The 18,959-nt window shown below is 49.1% G+C and overlaps 1 protein-coding gene across 1 annotated transcript; it reads left to right on the plus strand.

The window, feature by feature from the left end:
- Window positions 1-275: 275 nt before the first annotated feature.
- SCD (stearoyl-CoA desaturase) lies at window positions 276-18,730 on the plus strand (the record flags this gene model as incomplete). Its single annotated transcript, XM_080621724.1, has 6 exons — window positions 276-1,082; window positions 4,585-4,870; window positions 12,500-12,630; window positions 15,795-16,000; window positions 17,094-17,326; window positions 18,531-18,730. The coding sequence occupies exons 1-6, from the start codon at window positions 1,056-1,058 to the stop codon at window positions 18,728-18,730; spliced, it is 1,083 nt and encodes a 360-aa protein (XP_080477850.1). The 5' UTR covers window positions 276-1,055.
- Between the last annotated feature and the right edge of the window lie 229 nt (window positions 18,731-18,959).

The following is an 18,959-nucleotide window of genomic DNA, read 5'->3' on the forward strand; positions in this document are numbered from 1 at the left end:
GTCTCCTTGGGATAGAGCTCAGATTTTTCCATTGCTGGCATTACTGGCTAGCGAGGAGGCTGTTATGGAAAACAGCTGATAGCAAACTGAGCTGCTCCTTTTTCCTTCCACCCTCTGCCAAAAGGCACTGTTTTCTGGGGGAAAACAGTCAGGATTCTTTTCAAAAGGTTACAGCCAGCATTTTCCATGTTGAGATAAACAGCTACACAGATACACGTTTATCCAGATACAGCTGTGGGTGTGCTCTTCTTTGCAGTGATGTATGATTTCTATATACATGTGTATATATATATATACACACATATACATATATGTATATATATAAAATGTTATCCAAGCAGACTGCCTATACAAAGTAGATGTGTGATGCCAAAGCCCGTTCTGCACTCCGCAGCCTGCTGGGAAGGCTGACTTCCTTAGGGGCAGCCCCCAAGGCGGTATCGGAGACTGAGAGGTGCCGGCAGCCTCCCCCCCGGCAGCGCTCCCTAGGACGTGCGCGCAGCCCTGCGCGCAGGGTGCGCGCCGCGGGGAGCGAACAGCAGATTGCGGGCAGCCAATGGCGAGGGCAGACTGAGGTGGCACCAAATTTCCCACAGCCAATCGGCTGGAGAGAGGGAGGAAAAAAAAAAAAAAAAAAGGGGAAAAAAAAAAGAAACATAAAAAAAAAAAAAAAAAAAAAGGCAGCAGGCATCATGCAGGAGCCTGGCCCGCGCCATCCTCCTCTTCCTCAGCATCCTTCCTCCCGCCTCCCGGCCCGCCCCGCCTCCCCTCCCGGGCACGCCAGAAGCCGGGCCCCTGCCGCGACTCGCCGCCCGCCGCGCTGACCCCGCGCATCTCAACCTCGGGCAGCGGGTCACCGGGAGGCCGGGGTGAGGAGAATCCAACCCCGCCAGCCGCCAAGCGAGCAGCCCCCCTTAAATACCTCCGCGCCCGCCTCCCCCAGCCGCACAGCTCGCCGGGCGAGGGGCCGACAACAAGCAGCCTCTTCCCGTCGCCACCGTCGGGGACCTGCGCTCCCGCGTACCGACGCCGAGGAGCAGAGACAGAGCTGCCCCATGCCTGCGCACTTGCTGCAGGAGGAGGTAAGCGGGTGGCTGCCGGCGGGACCGGGGGCTTTGTCTTCCCTTGGCTGCTTCCTCCATTTCCGCAGGCTCCGGCAGCACTGCGCTGCTGCTGTCTTGGAGGAAAAAAGGTCTGGGCATCCACGCGTGTGCGTGCACTCACACGTATACACACATATGTGTGTGCGTGTGTCCCCTCCGTGCCGCTTCTCAGTCATGAGGTGAAGTTATTCGCTGCTAGCTGAAGACATCACCCGAGCCTCAGGCGGAGACGTGAATGAAGCGGGGATACCCGCCTCTGGGATTAGCTCCCCGGAGCCTGTGCCCCCGGAGAGACTGAGCATAAAATACAGGTTTATCCTGAAAACATCCATCTAAGCGTGCTGGTAAGGGCTGTTCAGGAAAGCCTTTTGTGCCAAGAGGTAGTAGGGGTTTCAGTAACACTCATACTCCGGGTTGTGGGGGGGTTTTTTTTGTTTTTTAAATTTTATTTTATTTTAGTTTTTTATACGAAAGGGCTTTAACTTGCAGCGTTTTAAAGCCAAATGTTGCAGGAGGGAGCGTCTCTAGGACAGACACAAGGTGAAAGCAGGCAGCTGCCCAGATGAAATGAATGACTGTGTCTTCATTTCCTGAGCCAAGCAAACATACAATAGGGAGACTGCCCATTTTTGGCATAAGAAGGTCTGAATACCAAGCCAGCACCAGGAAGATACGTAGAGCTGTTTGATCTTCAGAGTTTTTTTTTTTTGCCCCTCCTGGCAGCCACCCTTTGCCCAAGGGGAGGCAGGGGCTTGATTCCTGGTATTCCTGTGCTCGCCTTCTCATCCTTCCCCCTTCTGCCTATCCCGAGGAGTGGAGGTAAATCACAACCTTGCTCTCTTTCCTGTCACCAGCATGTGGGATCTCCCCTGGCCCTTTTGTGCAGGTGGCACGACTTTTCAGGGATGCTGTGATGTGAATAATTTTACTCCTCTCCCCACCTAAAATGGATGCCAAAGGCAGTGTGCTCAGCCAAAGTTTCATAGTCTTGGCATGTACTTTGGGGCATATCCTGGAGGCTGGAAAGAATCCTGTCCCTGGGTCACGTTGGGCATATTCAAATATACTGGACCAGATATTCAGTGCCCCGGGGCCCCTGGACTAAGCCCAGTGCCAGAGCCTTTGAGCTGCAGTTGGTTGTATAAGCTGGCTAGGTGCCAGGATCACCTATGGTGTGTTCAGTGCTGGGGAGGGGTGGTGGAGGTGGGGGAACACATCTGCTCTGCAGATGAGAGCTGTGAAGCCACTCAGAAACGAGGGAGAGCTCATGAGAATGATCTAGCTGGCTTCCTCCCCCTCTCAGCTCTAGACCCCAGATCAATCTCCATTCCATTTTCCTTGGTAGGAGATGCAGAAGCCACCATGGCCATAAAACGGTCAAAATCCTCTTTCATTCCTCCTCACTTCATTGGTCTCCAGCTAAATAGCTGCCCACTTTTCCCCCAATTCTCTCCCCCACCAAGTCTGTAACGTTGGAGCTGTGTTTATAGCCCATTTGATTTAAGAGAAGTGTATATGTGAGAAATGACCAGTTCACCAGTTTACACCAGTTCAGTGTAATTCCAGGAGCATGGGTGTGCTGGTAAAATTCCTCATGTGGCTACTATGACTCTGGAAGAAGCCTTTTTTTTCCTCTCTGCTGTTTCTTTGCACTCTCCCTCCTCCCTCCTACTGCCCCTGTGTAACTTTGACAGTGACATAAGCTATGACGGAGGACGAAAATGCAACTCCAACCCCACATTCTTACTCTGGAAGCAGCATGTCCATATGGGGAGCTTTGCCCATCTAATTATACCACCAGATCTCTGTTGGGAATTTTTCCTGCATAGACAAGTCTTAGGTCTTTTTGGTAGACTGTCTTCCAGCCAAAGAAGAAAATAGTGCCTTTCTGCCAAAATGCCAGATGAGAATATCTGACACTTTAGGATGGGCAGGACTTTTCCTTGCCTAATCTCTGGATTAGAAGCAATTTCTCATGGCTCTTTTGATGGGGGGTTGGGGGATGTGTTGCCTCTAAATTCTCCACCAACTCAGAGTATCATATCCTCAAAGCATTAAGTAGGAAAGCAGCCAGAGACAGCCTATAGCCAGGATGCAGAGTTGCCGGGCCCAAGCTCAACAGCTGCCTGGGTTCAGTGAAAGCAGCAGGATACTTTGTGTCCAGGTTTTTCCCTTTCTAACCTTTGTTTCCAGAAGGAAAAACTTAGGAGAGCTCCCTCTGTAGAGATCATTTTACTTCCCAAGCCTGGGGAATCTGTCAGCTTTGCCAGCTCCTCCCTGTAGGAAGGTATGTCTGTAGCCTTCTAGTTTCTACCCTTGGGAAAGGGAGGAGTTCGGGTGGCCACGTAAGCTGCCTGGCCTGATTTTAATGCCTCCCTCAAGAAACTAGGCCATGGCAGGTTGGTGGTCTCTTATGACTTCTGGGTGCCTGCATGGCAATCTACTGTTAGTTCAGGAGATGTTTCTATTGGGAAAGGAGCTTTCCTGCTTGGCCATGCCCCCTCCCATGGCCCCAGCTCTCTCATTCCTGCTGGCTGACCTTTAGTGCCCCTTTGCTCATGAAGGCAGCAGTGCAGGCCAGAGGGATGCGTCCTTTGCAGGTTCCTGGGAGGTCATAGGATGGGGGCAGCATGCCCTCTCACTGCTTGCGTCCCACATGCTTGGTACCCCTGGGGTTGAGCTCCATCCAACACTTGGGCTCAGGCCTGACAAAGGGCTGTGAGCACCAGTAAGCACGTGGCTGTCATGATGGAGATGGAAATCCGTGATTCAGGGTTCAGTGACCTGTCTCATTAGGGTCAGTCCTGCCTGCTCCTTTTGTCATGCATGCCTGATCGGGCAGGCTGTCCCTCCGCCAGGGCAAACAGCCATGTGTGGAGGGAATGTTGTGTCACAGTTATCGGACAGAGCCAGGAGCCAGGCTGAGCCAACTCGCTGCTTAAAACTTCCTCTCTGCATGCTGGTGGCCTTGGCTCAGAGGATTGTCTTCCCTTGCCTCAGTTTGCCTGTGGGTGGAAAGCGGGGCAGGGATAAGAGGCTTAGCAGTAGGCGTGGGATAGAAGCTGTAGATCTAACTGGAAGCACATCGATTGACTGCTTCCATCCATCGATTTCCAAGCATGTTGGTCTTGCCACATCCCAGCCTGGAAGGTAAGGCCTGCAAATGATCTCACCAAAGCCACTGGTGGAAAAAAAACTGGCTTTCAAGTCTCTTTACTTTCTGCACCCCAACCACCATTCACCTCCTCTCCCTGGAAAGACCAGGCTCCCTTTCAGGCCATGACTCCATAGGAGTAGAATAGGCTCTTCCTGGTGCCAAGGGCTCAGCTGAAAGAATGGAGCCTGCCAGGTAAACTGCAGGCTGCGGGTTTTGAAACTGCCAAGCCTACAGGCTCATGTTTCTATTCCCTGCATTGGTAACAGCAAACTTCTTGTTTTGTTTCTTTTCTTTCTTGAAAACATCCATTGCTGCCTCTCCAAGGAGTTCTCCTCCGGTTCCAGCACCACCACTGTCGGCACCGTCACCTCCCGGGTGACCAAGAATGGAGATGCCGTCATGGAGAAGAATGTTCTCAATCATGAGGACTTGGCAGGAGACCGGGGCATGATAGACGATATCTTTGATGAGACCTACCGGGAGAAAGAGGGCCCCAAGCCTCCCATGCGATACGTCTGGAGGAATATCATCCTCATGAGCCTTCTTCATTTAGGGGGCCTATTTGCGTTGACACTGATACCTTCTGCAAAGATCCAGACATTGTTATGGGGTAAGCACATTCCTCCATTTGTTTGTTGCCATCTGCAAACCCCAGATCTGTTGGGTGGCATTTGGTTTTCTCCTCCAGGCCCACAGATTCAGGGAGAAAAAAGGAGGAAGTGGAGGTCTCTTAGAAGAAGCTACTCAGCCAGCTTTGTAGCAGCCTGTGGGAGGGCTTGATAATGTCTCTCGTAAGGTCATGCATGAGAGGGGAGGATTTGGCAGGGGACTGCTTGGCTGCTTAAAGAACAAACTTTATTCACAGGCATTAGGTTTAGAAGTAGCCACCTGTGGGAGGAAGCATAGAAAATGTTTGATGGAGTACTGTGACTGTCCCAGAAAGTTAGGAAGAAAGATGCTAGCAACAGCACTTTAAGGGGTGACTGGGGAGGTGAGGTACAGAACATGATTTTGCACGAGGCTGCTGCCCAAAAATAAGAGCCATTCCTGTCCTTACCAAGGCAAGGTGGACTACACAGAGCCTCCACATGTGTATGAGGAGAGACAAAATACAGTTGTGCTGGAGATAACAGTCAAGAATTAAGTGTGAAGCTCAGGTCTTTTGTCATTCCTACAAAAGCACAGATTAGCCCCATCATCTCGGAACTAAGCCTGACAACTTTCCAAGTATAAATAAGCAGCTCTCCAGGCAGCGAATTCCAGTGGAAAGCACAACCCAGCAGAAGGTAGCTAGGCGAAGCTCTCCCTTCTCAGAGACCTTGCCCTGGGCAGGAACCAAATCTCCTCTTTGAGTGTTTGAAAGGCAGCTGGGCACGGGTCCCAAGCTGCAGGGGAGCTTCATTTTCCACCAGCCTTTGTGTGAACCTCTGGAGGAGTCAAGAAGCCAAACAGCTCCCAGTGGGGAGGTCGAGACTTTGCATCCAGCCCCTGCTTTCCTGTGAAACAGAACATCCTGAAATGAATAGTGACAGTTTAATTTGAGACCTGCTGGCATGGCTTTTGCTGTCAGTGGTGCTCCTGCAGAGTACTCAGCTGGGAGCAGCCTCCTGGTCAGGCCAGCTGTGCACAGGCCCTGGAGCAAACCACAGGGTCTGTCACACTGTCAGTGTGTCCTCCCGATGGCTGCGAGCATCACAGTGGGACTGGGGAAGAGATGGCTCCATTGCACGGCCAGACTGATTCTTCTCCTCCTGGACCATCTCAGGCTCTCACAGGCAGAGGGGATGAGCACCACTGGAGGCCCCTGGACTTGGTCAGAGGCAAAAGCAGAGGCATCGATGTATTCCCTGCACAGCCAGCATGGCCTTTTGGGGGGGACATTATGAAAGAAGACTTTGCTGGGCCTTTGCTGTGTGAAAACCTGACAGGCTGCACTTTTCCTCAGAGTGATAGTGCTGGGCAGAACATGCAGCCTCAGGATGACCTTGGAGGGGCATTCCAGGGCTCTTGGTCCTGCTGTGAGTCCCATCCCTGGGATTGCAGCTGGAGGCCAGGCAGGAGCTGCTGTCTTCTCTCACTCACAGAGCTGACAGCCTAGGTCCTCCAACCCCAGTCAAACACCTTCAGGGCACTGGGGCAAGGTGAGTTGGGTTTACTGGTTTCACTTCAAGCTGCTGAGATGCACTGTGATTTCCAAATCCATCCAGCCCTTCTCCTTGAGCTCCCCTGAGACACTTAAGTGGGTTCAAGTATCTTGATTCAGAAGGTTAATGCTGCTTTGCATTCTGGTAAGCCCCACTCACCCCAAAATGGTCTCTGAGGCAGTCTTTACATCTGTATGGCATCCCATGGCATTTTGTGGGAATCTGCCTTGCTTTTTACCTGATGCCAGTCCTTCCTGCTCTCCTCCTTCCGTCAACTCTGATGTGCCAGGTTGGATGAGGCTTTGAGCAACCTGGTCTAGTGGAAGGTGTCCCTGCCTATGCCAGGGGGGTTGGAACTAGATGATCTTTAAGGTCCTTTCCCACCCAAGCCATTCTGATTCTATGAAGTGCCAGTTGCTCTCCTGCCACTGTGAGGGACTACAAGATTCCTTGGTGGCTTCTGGAGTCACAGATGCTCTGGGAATGGTAGATGGACATGGAATTTGGGGGGACTGCACTGTTCTGGACTGGCCGAAGATCCACCCTGCCTTACCAAAGCTGGAGTAGCTCCACAGAGCTCCCTGTTATGCATCGCTGGCACCTGTTCTAGAAAAGGACTATCCTCCATGCAGCAAAAACAGGGCTTTCCCCAACGGTCCATTCTCCTCTCCAGTGCTCCTCCATTCTTCTCCAGATGAGAGCTCAGACACTCTGATCCTCCATGGGTCTGGCGTCTCAGCAAGACTTCCTGCTCCTTCATGCACTGCCCTTTTCCCTGTTCATACTTTTCTTTAGCATATACAAGGCATTTGTGGCTGTCACCGCAGTGACTTGCTGTTATTTCCCCAGCACCCACTGGTAGCAAGGAGAAGAATTTGGTTCCCATTTTACATACAAGGATAGAGCAGCAAAGACTTACATTGCTCCCAGCAATACAGCTTGGGCTTAGGGCAGAGCAGCTCTCTCAGTGGTAGTTCTGGAGCTGCTGGGGTTTTTGCTTGTTTCTTGGTTTGTTTTTCAGGTAACTTCTTCCTTATGCTATGTACATATAACATAAAATTAACACGGCCCCAGATGTTCTCTGCTGTGATGCTACAGGCAGCTGTGGTGCCTGGTAGCTGATTATCTGCCTTCTATATTTTATTATAAGGAGCAGTCCCCCAGTTATGCCCTCTTCATCCAGGCCACTGTCTCCTTGATATTCCTGTCCCTCTGAAACCAGCTATATTGGTGACTGTGTCCTCTTTTGTTTTCATTTCTCTGTGTGCTAATTCCTCTTTGTCTTTCAAGCTCTCCAGCCCTGCCTTCATCATTGTTTGCTGTTCAGCACTGCTGTGTGCATTGTATCCCCTGATCTCTTTCTGGTACAGAGCTTCCCAGAACAAGCTGGGGTTGTTGATCAGGTGAGAGCGTGCCATAATGAGAGCTCTCCAAGCCCTTCCAGCACTGGCTTTTTGTCCAGCTCCCTTTCTATTTACTGTCTTCTCCACTGCACTTAACAAAATCTTGCTCAGTCTTTTCAGGGATCACAGGCAGGTTTCACATCATTTGCCAAACAGCACAGAGACTGAGTCTAGAAGGGCAGGATGCAAAGGGGATAGACAGTTTCTTCTCTAACTGCTTTGACCCTCCCTGGAAACACAATTTGTAGATTGTCTTCCTGGCCCTCTGGTGCAGCAGACTGACAATATTTGTTTTAACCCCTGTTGGCCTGGCCAACAGTGTCTATAAAACAGTGATAGCTCCTCCTGACATAGTGCTCATGTGTGAATGACAACACCTCATCCCCCTGCAGTGTCAGCGGTGCCAGAAGCATGAGTTGATACCATTTTTTGTTGCTGCATCATCTTTGGACCCAGGAGAATCTTGCTGGATAATGTAGGTAAATATGACAGCCCAAAAATCTCACCACCCAGGATGTGTCCAGCAAAGCATTTACAGAGGGTTTTTGTTACATTCCCATCAAGACCGTGCTGGCAACACCTCCCCGCTTAGTGTCCTCTCCAGGCTTAACTAGCGGATGGTGTGCTTCTCAAGCATGCAGGGGAAGTTAGGTTTTAGCAACAGCAGCTCCTATTGGTTCCTCTAAACACTGTTCCCCTTATGCTGCCTGCAAGTTTCCTTGCTCTTGGTATCTTTCTTCTGAGATTAGCAGGACTCACCTGGCTAGCAGTGACTAGGAGGCATGGAGGGAACAGTCTAAAGCTGTAGTTTTCCCTTGCACTGAGCAATAAGCCCAAGGACACCTGCTAGAGCAGGGACACCTCTTCATGTAAACATCTGTGTTGTTAACTGTAGGTGACAATAACTTTAGCACATTCCTGGCTTCCCGTCATAGCTTGAGGTCTGAATCTAGGCCCTAAAGAGGTAAAGGATAGTGAGTCATACAGACTTGACTGAATCGGGAACATTTTGGGTGTAATTTTTGAAACACTGAGTGCATATTTCTGCCAGTGGTCATAATTCTTTGTATCCCAGTTAAATGTGTCATTGGAAACATCACCGGTGAGTTGACAATCTTTTGGATCTTGGATACTTCAAAACATGGTGTGGAAGATGACTTTGAAGCCTCAGCTGATGGAGTCCCTAAGTCCTTCAGTTTGGAGCAGCATCACAGGGCAGCTGTGAGAATCTGTGCTACTTTATTTCACCTTCTCTACTCTCTTTCCAATTTCATTCTTAATGGATGATCTTAAACAAATTTTTCTTCTTCCCTGTGAGAGATGCTGATTCCCTGGCTATGCAATGATCATTGTACCTGTTTGCAGGGATGACCACTCTGAACCATTAGGGAGCTGTATTCATCTGTTTTCCACCAGACTTACTGTCACAACAATTCTTAGGCATCGCTGATGGAGCTAATAGTCCTCAAGTAGGCTTAAGGTTTCTGTGGGGCTGGGTGCCATGTATGCATAGACTGAGAATCAGCTCCTTTCACACAGAAAGTGTCTGGTCCTTAGATAAACTACAACTGCTGTATATGGGCAAGAGGCAAGGCAGCACAGGATTATAACTGGAGAGTTGTGACCATTGCAGTGGCCTGCAATGCAGCTCCAAGAGAAGTCAACAAGCTGCTGAGGCTCATGGGCTTTGGATGAAGCGCATTACTGTTCTATGCCAGGGCACCCAAAAGCAGGGGGTACTTTCCCAAGTTTTTAACAAAGTCTTTCAGGTAAGGCTACCCAAAAGCAACTACTGGTACTACTGGTTTCTGGGTCTGTTGGTGTCCCCACCACAACTCTTTTGTTATTCCTTGTGCTTGCTGATATGTCTTTGTTGCTGGTATCATCTTCTCCTGAAGGGGATATCTACAGGCAAATTACCTGTATAAACGAGATACAGATGAGTTTCCTTCTTGCAAAGCTTAAATACCACAGTCCTCAGCCAGAGGCATCTTCCTGGAGGCCTCTTTCACCAAAGAATTCCCAGTCAGCATGTGAGGATTCACCAGAGAGGGAAGCCTGAACTCACGGCTATAGATAGGGCCTGTACTCACCCAGCCTGGCATTTACGTTCTAGTGCTATTGAAGACCATGAAAGATTGCATAGTTCATTTCTGTCCCCAATGCACTATTAACACATGCCTACTTGCCCCACAGTGGAAATCTGGGCTCTTTCCCTAGCAAGCTGCACCACACATCCAATGCAAGCTGCTGTTGTTTATCCTGGACTCCCTGTATGGTGTTTTTCATAGAGTCTGTATAGGTTGGAGTTTAAATCCAGACTCCTGGCTCCCGCTCTCAGCTCTGCCATAAACTGCTTGTCACCCTTGGAAATCTACCTCAGCTACTGAGGTGTGTGCACAGTAGGTATAAAGTTGCCCAGAGGTGTTATGAAATGTGGTTTGCAGGGTATAGCTGTTTATGATCGAGGGAGAATGGTGGTGAGTCACGCTTCTGCCGCTAGTAGGAAGTGCCTGAAACATCCAGGAGTGGGTTTTGTTGTTATTATAGTGTCTTAGACCAGAGAAGTTCTGCAAATTGGAGTCATATGTTCAGTGCTTTTTCAAGGTTTGCTTTTCTGTATGAATCTGTGGGGATAGTGACTGGTTAAAGATGGGATTTAAAATCTAAGACAAACAGGGAGCTGGCCATGAGCTAGTTCATAACTTTCAAGTCGGTATCATGGAGCTTTAAGGGGTTCAGCATAAGTACTTCCCTGTCATTAAGGCCAAATGGAAACCTGCTCCAGCATCCCTGGCTTCACCCCTTCCAGGCTTGGACAGCTTTTTGAGCTTTGCTCAGCTCTGTTGTTTCTTTCAAAGGCCAGATCCCACTTCTTTTGCATGCATTTTCACCCCTTTTCATGTCCTTATAAATCAGCTATGACCAGAGACCACAGAGGTGCTGGGAGACAGGAGGCAGAGGTACGCTGGTCTGAGGCTTGCACTGCATTTGGTGGCAGGTGAGAGAGCCAAGGAAGAAGATGAAGAAGGGAAATCACAGTCAGACCAGCACAGAGAGAACATCACTGTTACACAGTGGGATGGGAGTGAGGAGGGTTCATGGAAGTTTAAGGGGCCAGAACAGGATGTTAAATCAGCCGAGACAGGCTTTTAGCAGATAAGAGATGAGGTTTGGAATTAAAAGGAGGTGACAGGAGGAAGAGAGAGCAGAGGATGATAGAAATAAAGCCTGGATTATTTTAAATGAAAGAACAGGGCAACAGTGCCTTGTGCATGTCTCAGATCTCTGATTTCAGGCAATTTTCTGGCAGAGTATCTATTTTTCTGGGTTCAAGATAAGCTCGATTAGAGCCATTTGGCTGGACTGAATAGTATTGTCAAATATTCCAGCAATTCCTCTCCATGGGTTTATGTGTAAGAATAAGGAGCTGTTTTCATGATTGATCCAATTGGCTGAAATCTGCAAATTTTACACCAAGGGAAGAGTTTTTCCCTAAGGGACTGAAAAGAAGGCATCCTTTACCCCAGGGGACTGAAGGTGGATCAGTTGACCTATGCACAGATGTCTCTCTCAGTGTCTGAGCTTGCAGGGCAAAACAACTGTTGAATGCCCTCCATCATTCTGCCAGACTTCCTGACCTAGAAGCTTCATGGAGAAAGAGTTAATTTTCAGATACAATTTTCTTCTTATTCCCAGCTTCCTAGTGCAATACTGCTATGACCCTATAAGTGTCTTTTGTCCATTTTAGCTCTAGGACAGGATGCTGGGACCCAGGTTATATTCCAGAGGTCTCAGAAGGACATGTGGGAACACACAGCCCAGGGCAGACAGAAACACATGATCCAGAGGGAAAGGGATGTGGCTTTTTACTAGCTGCCAGAAGGCACACCTTCTGACCTGTGTGGTGAAGGAACACATGGAGCAGCCTCGAAGCTCAGCCACATCTGCTTCTGCAATGGGTGTGACTTGCAATGCCCATGTCTGCTCTCACAATGAATTGATGGCCTTACATACATGGTGCTGGAGCTGAGCAGACGGGGGAGTCAAAAAGACCCTGGAAATGGGAGCCTTTAGGCAGATTTTAAGTGGGTGGTGCAGCTGAAGGTGAAGCCCAGGCTTCAGTGGGATGGTAGGTTAGATCTTCTAGCCAGCTTCTGCTTAGAAAGAGAGCAGAAGAGAAGCCTACCCCTGGGCTTGAGCCATCCCCCCAAAGAACTGTAAGATCATCTACCACCACGAGCTGAAAAAAATGCAAATGAGATTTAGTGAGGAGTGGTGAGATAGGTTATTATCCAGGGTGGGAGGGAAGGGAGAAGCTGTTCTGAGGTGGACAGCAGAGTTGTTACCACAGGGCTATATGGAACCAGTCACTTTATACAATTTTGATGATCCTACACCATGACAGATGGCACTATGCTGAAGAACCAACCCTTGTGACAAGTCTTGTGGAGGAGAGCCTCCTCCCTTGTCAGAGTTGAAGAGCTGAAGTGATTTGCTCCATGTTGCTTATGAAGCCTGTTGTAGCTTGTGCACTCTTACATTGATTTTCATAACCCTGATCTCTGCTCTCCACGGGTTCCTCTCTTGCTTATACAGCTTTGGGGCAAGGCCTGCCTTTGTGTTGCTCTGCCTGAAACTGCTGCAGGCTGACTTGCTCTAACTGTTGCACCACTTTCTTTTCCTCTCCAGCTCTTCTGTGTTTCCTGCTGAGTGCTCTTGGGATAACAGCTGGATCTCACCGCCTCTGGAGCCATCGGTCCTACAAAGCCACGCTGCCCCTGCGGATCTTTCTGACTATTGCAAACTCCATGGCCTTCCAGGTAAGCACCTCCTCAATGTGCCTCTGTTCCTCAGGAGTTGCTCCCCTGAACCCCTGTCTCAGATATGTGGCACAAGCTGGTGGAGAGATTCCTCTCCCATACTACCTCTTGTTAGAAATCAACCTGTCCTTTGCATCTAATATGTGCTAGAGACTGTCTCATTGTCTCCGCTTTGTCCCATGAGAGGGTGACTCTGAGAGGAACTGGGTGAGGAGAGGACTGTTGGCCAAGACCAGGGCTAGGAAAGCTCTCCAAAGCAGGAATGTACCCTTCCCTCCAGGTGTGGTCTCCCTATGCTTGCTTCTGTTCCCATGACAGACATGAAAGTGCTAAGTGCTCTCCTAGTGTTACCTCACCCTCCTCTTGCTGCATGGCTGATAAGGAGGGAAACATCTGCACAGCCCAGGGAGTCAGGCTGTGGAATTTGCTGTTGCAGAAGGACCAAGGACTTACTGAGATTATGCAGTTAGGGGGATGCGTCTCTGGTTCAAAAGAGTGATAGTTATGAATAACCGTGTTATAAGTCACACCACTGGCTTCCAGAAAGTCACCCCAGGTCAGTGATGTTTCAAGGAGAGGAGGGTTGGACCTATTCAGAGTGGCCCAAGTGACTGTGGGCAGCTGATAAACACCTCAGGATATTGCCTAACCACTCAGAGAGTACTTCACAGTCCACACATCAAACAAAGTAGGACTGTAAAAGAGATGGCCCTTCAGAAGTCAGAGTGAAAACCCAGATTGGCACAGCACAGAAAAATCCTGGTGGCCCCTTGGGTTTGCTGCTGGGAGGCAGCTGTAAGGGCACTCTGTCCTCCAACTGTGCTTGAAGGGACTTCATAAAGGCTTGCTCGCGTGTAGGAAGTACTCAGGAGGGTGGCAGGGTGCAGCACTTTCTGCTAGAAAAAGGGGAAGAGAAAAGCATCAGTGCTGTGCCCCTCAGGAATTCTCCAGCTGAGGTATGGGGGAAGGGTAAAGCCCAAGTGGACCAAGTATGTCAGAGACATTATCTTGTTTCTCCCCCCCCGTGTAGCCATTGAGGATATCACTTCATAGACTTGTAATCAAAACAGGGTGGGGATGGAATTTGGGTTTTTTCTTAGCCTTGAAAAACTTTCTAAAACACCACTGCCTTTCCTGTTCTCTGTTAGTACCAAACCAGTCTTTCATGAGGAGCGACCAAGCTGCTGATTCCAGCACCCGGTCCAGCACTCAGCAAGAGAACGGGATGGGTTACATTGGCTAGTCCTGTACAAAGACCATCTTTCTTTCACAGGGTTATAGGGCAGAGGGGGAAAGAATTTGCTGAGCTATTGCTGTAGGGGTTGGGAGTAGACAAAGATAAGAGACAGACAGATATTTCAGCTTCAATAGGAACTAATCCGAAGTTTCACTGAAAATTCAGTACTGTTCCCCATGCTTTTTTTTTTTTTTTTTTAAACAGTTACTTTCAATGAGATCCAGAGGAGGTTTATTTTCAGTTTATCTCCTTCCTGTTAGTGGCAGCAGCTCTGAGATCAGACCAGTAACTTATTAAGGCCAAAGAAGATTACCTTTTCTGAGGTCCTCCAGAAAATGCCTGTTGGCTGTTCAGGGATCTGAGGCTTCTGATTTCAGAGAATTTGGGAAATGTGCACCTAGTCACCTCTTCCACCTGCAAGACAGGCAGCTGCAGCACAGCAGAAGCTTTTCTGGTTATAGCCTGTAGCTGGTAACTCCCAAGGAAGAAGGCATTCTCCTAGGTTTTGCTTGCTGGGCCAGGAAAGCTGTGATGTTCAGACAGGGTTGCAGTGAGAGGTGGTCCCAAAGTAAGATCTATAGAAAGATAAAAGGCTGGGCTTTCTCATGTTACATGACACTGTGTAGGGTCTGGAACATGAAAGGGAAACCTGGGGCACAGGTAAAACATTTCGTACATGGGTACTGGTTGTATTTCTCTTCTTACTAGATAGGGAAGGCTGCTGAGCTCTTCTGGGGAAATGCTGAGTGACCATGCTCTAGCTAACAGCAGTGCATAGATCAGATACTTTGAGGTGTTCAGGATTTGGCTAGAAGGAAGGCAGCTGTTCCCAGAATTTGGAAACAAATAATAGTTGAATCCTGGCCCATGTCTATCACTGGCTTATTGCATGGCCTGCAGGTAAATAATGTTATCTCAGGTTAATGAGGAATGGTTACAGCACTTGAGAGGGACTTGAAGAGTTGTTTCTCGGCTACAGGCTCCCTGTGCAGACAAGTCTCTTGGTCTTTACAGGCAAGAAATAGGGATGATTATGCCACTTCCCTACCTTCAAAGTGTTTTGAGGAAATGTCCTATGTACTTAGTAGATTAAGGAGCTTTTTGTGTAATACAGGCAATAGAGGTGGGCTTGGATCTCTGTTTCACCAAAATCTTGGTATAAAGGAATGAGCATAGGCTCATTAGTATCTCCTCTTAAAACTGGCCAAAGCAATCATTTCGTAATACAAATGATGGAAGCTTTGACATTTTCCAAACTATTGATTTTCCAGCTTAACAGAGTGGTTATGGGGCTGAAGGGGTATGTTTCTGACAACTGTCATTGAAGTGGTGTATTTATTTTATTTCTGAAGAGGGGCCTTAATTTTAAGACTGTTTTGATTTCCAACTGAATAAAAACATAACAAAACCCTTGCCCCAAGTTTAACAGGTCTGATTTGGCAATCCCAGGAAAAGCAAGGCAGGTCGGCCCATAGAAAATGTCAGGGTGAAGGGAAGGGGCAGGTTGATCAGTCCCAGCTGGCACTGTGTAGGGATGGGGACAAGAGACCAACAAGAATGTGTGAGGGAGGAGGCACTGACTGGCCACTGAGGGCTGGCTATTGCAGGGGTGGGGGAACAGGCTGACCAGTCAGAGCCTGTGATGCTGTAGAGGATGTGCAAACCAAAGCCCTAGGTTAGCCAATTGAAAAGATGAAAAGGCAGCCCACAAAAGAAGCAGATTTCAGAGAAAGCTGAAGGGTTTGAGCAAAGAATGCCCAAACTTTGTTTTAAAAGCCAAAAACTCCAAATGCTAATGAAAGATAAAATGACTGATACAAGTTCAGGTCAATGGGATTTGGGTGTCTAAATGTTTTAGGCCCTTTTATCAATTTGAAGGAAACATCTCCCGCCCTGGCCCTTAATCTCCACTTCTGTTGCCTTGCAGAATGACATCTATGAGTGGGTCCGGGACCACCGTGTCCATCACAAGTTCTCTGAGACAGATGCGGACCCACACAATGCCATGCGGGGCTTCTTCTTCTCCCACATCGGCTGGCTGCTGGTGCGCAAGCACCCAGATGTCATAGAGAAGGGCCAGAAGCTGGATCTGAGTGACATAAAGGCTGACAAAGTGGTCATGTTCCAGCGGAGGTGAGTGGTGGGTTCAGCCTCAGCACAGAGCCATTGTGGGATGGAGCACGGACCCACAAGCGCTTTTGGTGAAGCATGAGGGGATTAAGGGCACTGTGAGAAATATGAGTCTTCAGTCTGCCCAAGGCTTTGCAGCCGCATAAACTGTGAGAAATAAGCTGTGCCACTGCTATAGGAAGTATTCAGTAGCTAGTGATGCTTTCAGTCATCCCACACCCCTTTCTTGCCCACCTATCCTTTAGCATCTTGCCAGCAGCAGGCTGAGCTTCCCTCCACAAAGCACCTCCATGCCTTCCCACATACAGCCCAGCTGCTGCTTTGGCTGGCCCACAGCCCACCTGCAGGTGCCTGCAGGCCATCTTTGGAGATGATGTGGTGTGCTTTCCAGGAAACGACTCTGGCCCCTTTCCCACCAGTCTTCTGGAAACAGTGTGGTGAAAGAGGGGTTGAAAGTGGGGACATGAAAGAGGCAATAATTGGGAAGGACAGTCTTGTTTTGCTGGTGCCTCTTGGATGGGGTATCTCTTAACTGTCTGGGGCTATAGTGGGGCTGATCCCCAGAGGAAGTGAGCCTGTCACTAGGGCTGCAGGGATGGGGAACTGAACCCAAATAGTAATCACCCTCGGGAGGTCCCTAGTTCGATCCCACACGCATCACACAGAGTTTATGGCTTCCCTCTTTTTTGTGCCTGTGATTTTTCTCATGGGTGATCAGTGGTTCAGCTTTCTCTGCTCCCATGCCTTTAGTGTGAGAGACCCCACATGCTCATCTGTTTGATGGCAGAGGAGACCAAAAGCAGCAGCTGGTGTCTGGACTCATGGTGATTGGCATATTGCTTTGTGCACATGTGAGATTGAGACAGGGAGAGCAGGACTTGACTTTGAGTTTCCTGCCTGGTGATAAGATCTGGGAGTCTGCAGGCATGGTTTCTGCACATCCAGGACGAAAGATACAGGTCTTAGGACTGAGATATTTCTGCACTCAATTTTCCTTGTATAGCTGAGTGTAAATCCTCCAAAGGGAGGACTGAACCAGCCCTTGCTGTCCTGCTGCTGCCACTGAGTGCTTTCCTCCTGGTCCCTTCCTTTCCAGATACTACAAACCCTCGGTGGTGTTGCTGTGCTTCATGTTGCCCACCTTAGTGCCCTGGTACTTCTGGGATGAATCCATCATCATCAGCTTCTTCATTCCAGCCATCCTGCGCTACACCATAGGGCTCAATGCCACTTGGCTAGTGAACAGTGCTGCCCACATGTTTGGCAACCGGCCGTATGATCAGTACATCAACCCACGGGAGAACCCCCTGGTCAGCCTGGGGGCTCTAGGTATGTTCAGCATCCATGTCTTTTGCTGTGGGTATACTGTAGAGTGTGGACTGCACATCGGGACTGTAGCTGCTTCTGGGAAGTTCTGTGAATGCAGGTGTCCCTATTTTCCCCTGCACCATTCCCCTTCAGCCTTTGCATCCGGGGTGTTTCCCAGGCTGGCCAGTGAGTACATAAGGGCAGTGGGGTTATCAGCTCCCACCAGCCTCTTTCTAGGCTGGAAATGACTGCTACACTTAGCACCTCTTTATCTCATAGCAATATTTTATTTACCCTACTTGAAGGTCTCTCTGCTGTGTTCACCAGACTGAAAAACCCATGTTGCAGTCTCTGCTTATCTGTCTTAGATTTGTCAATTTGAAAACCAGCAGATGCGCGTTTGGACACGTTCTCAGGGCAGCTGATGATTTTGGAGGTACCTGAGGATGAGATAAGCCAGATCATCTCATGTGTTTTCCTGAAATTTTGAGGCCTAGGAAAGTATAACCCAGGGTCAGCATTTGCCCTGATCTGTTCTCCCAAGCCCGAATCTTGAGCTGGTTTGCATCGCTGTCTATCACTGAGGCTGCACTGATTTTCATCTCTGAAGGATCTGCTCCTACATTTTTAGCAGGGAGGGGTTTGACTCAGGAGGGTAGGGGCAGGAGTCCAGGCGATGTCACTGAAGGGGTGAGGGAGCACGGAAGCCAGTGTTGTGTATCTGGAGCAGATGGTCGCTGATGGGTAAGATCGCTTAATAGAAGTCAGTCTGCATTATTCCCATCTGGAAATGTCCTTTGGATTTGGCATTAGGATTGCCAAGTTTTGCAGAAGTATTTATTAGCCTTGCTTGCTGGGGACTTGCTGCAGGTCTAGCTGGTAGATGAACCACTACTAGGTTTCTCATGGTGGCAGAGGGAAAACTGTTATGATTCCCCTGGTGTTTTGGTGCAATTGGTGAGCCAGGGCCTTTCTCAGTTCCTCGCCACACATTCATTTTTCAAGCACCATAGGTCCTCTGTGACTGTCACTGCCTCATTTGGGCTAGCCTGGGCATGCTGGAGCGCACTCAAATGAGATGGGGTAGATTGCAGAGGCGAAATTGGGCTGAGAGGAGCCTGGACTCAATCCAGAGTCTGTTTCAGGAATGTGGTGCTTTGGGCCAAGTTAAAGGGGCCATCAATCTAGAGCTCTGCCACATCCTTTCCCTGGTTGTGTTTTGCAGGAGAAGGCTTCCACAACTACCACCACACCTTCCCCTATGACTACTCCACTAGTGAGTTTGGCTGGCGCTTGAACTTAACCACAGCCTTCATCGACCTCATGTGCCTCCTGGGGCTGGCCAGTGATCGCAAGAAGGTCTCCAAGGAGGTCATCCTGGCTCGGAAAATGCGGACTGGAGATGGGAGTCACAAGAGTGGCTGAGTTCCTGCTCCCTTCACACACACATCCACACCTCTCCTTCCTCCTTTTTTTCTCCCTTTCTACCTTCCTGACCCCTCTGAACACGCTGGACAAAGATTTAATGTTCTGTTTACTGACTACTGAATAATGCTACCAGTTTGCTTACAATAATGATAATGAGTTTTAACCCCCCTTCCATGCCGTATTTTACATGATGTACTTAAGATCTAGGACTCTGCCTTTTATAACA

The sequence above is a fragment of the Psittacula echo genome (genome assembly GCF_963264785.1).
Source record: "Psittacula echo genome assembly, chromosome: 6".
Classification (NCBI taxonomy): Eukaryota; Metazoa; Chordata; class Aves; order Psittaciformes; family Psittacidae; genus Psittacula; species Psittacula echo.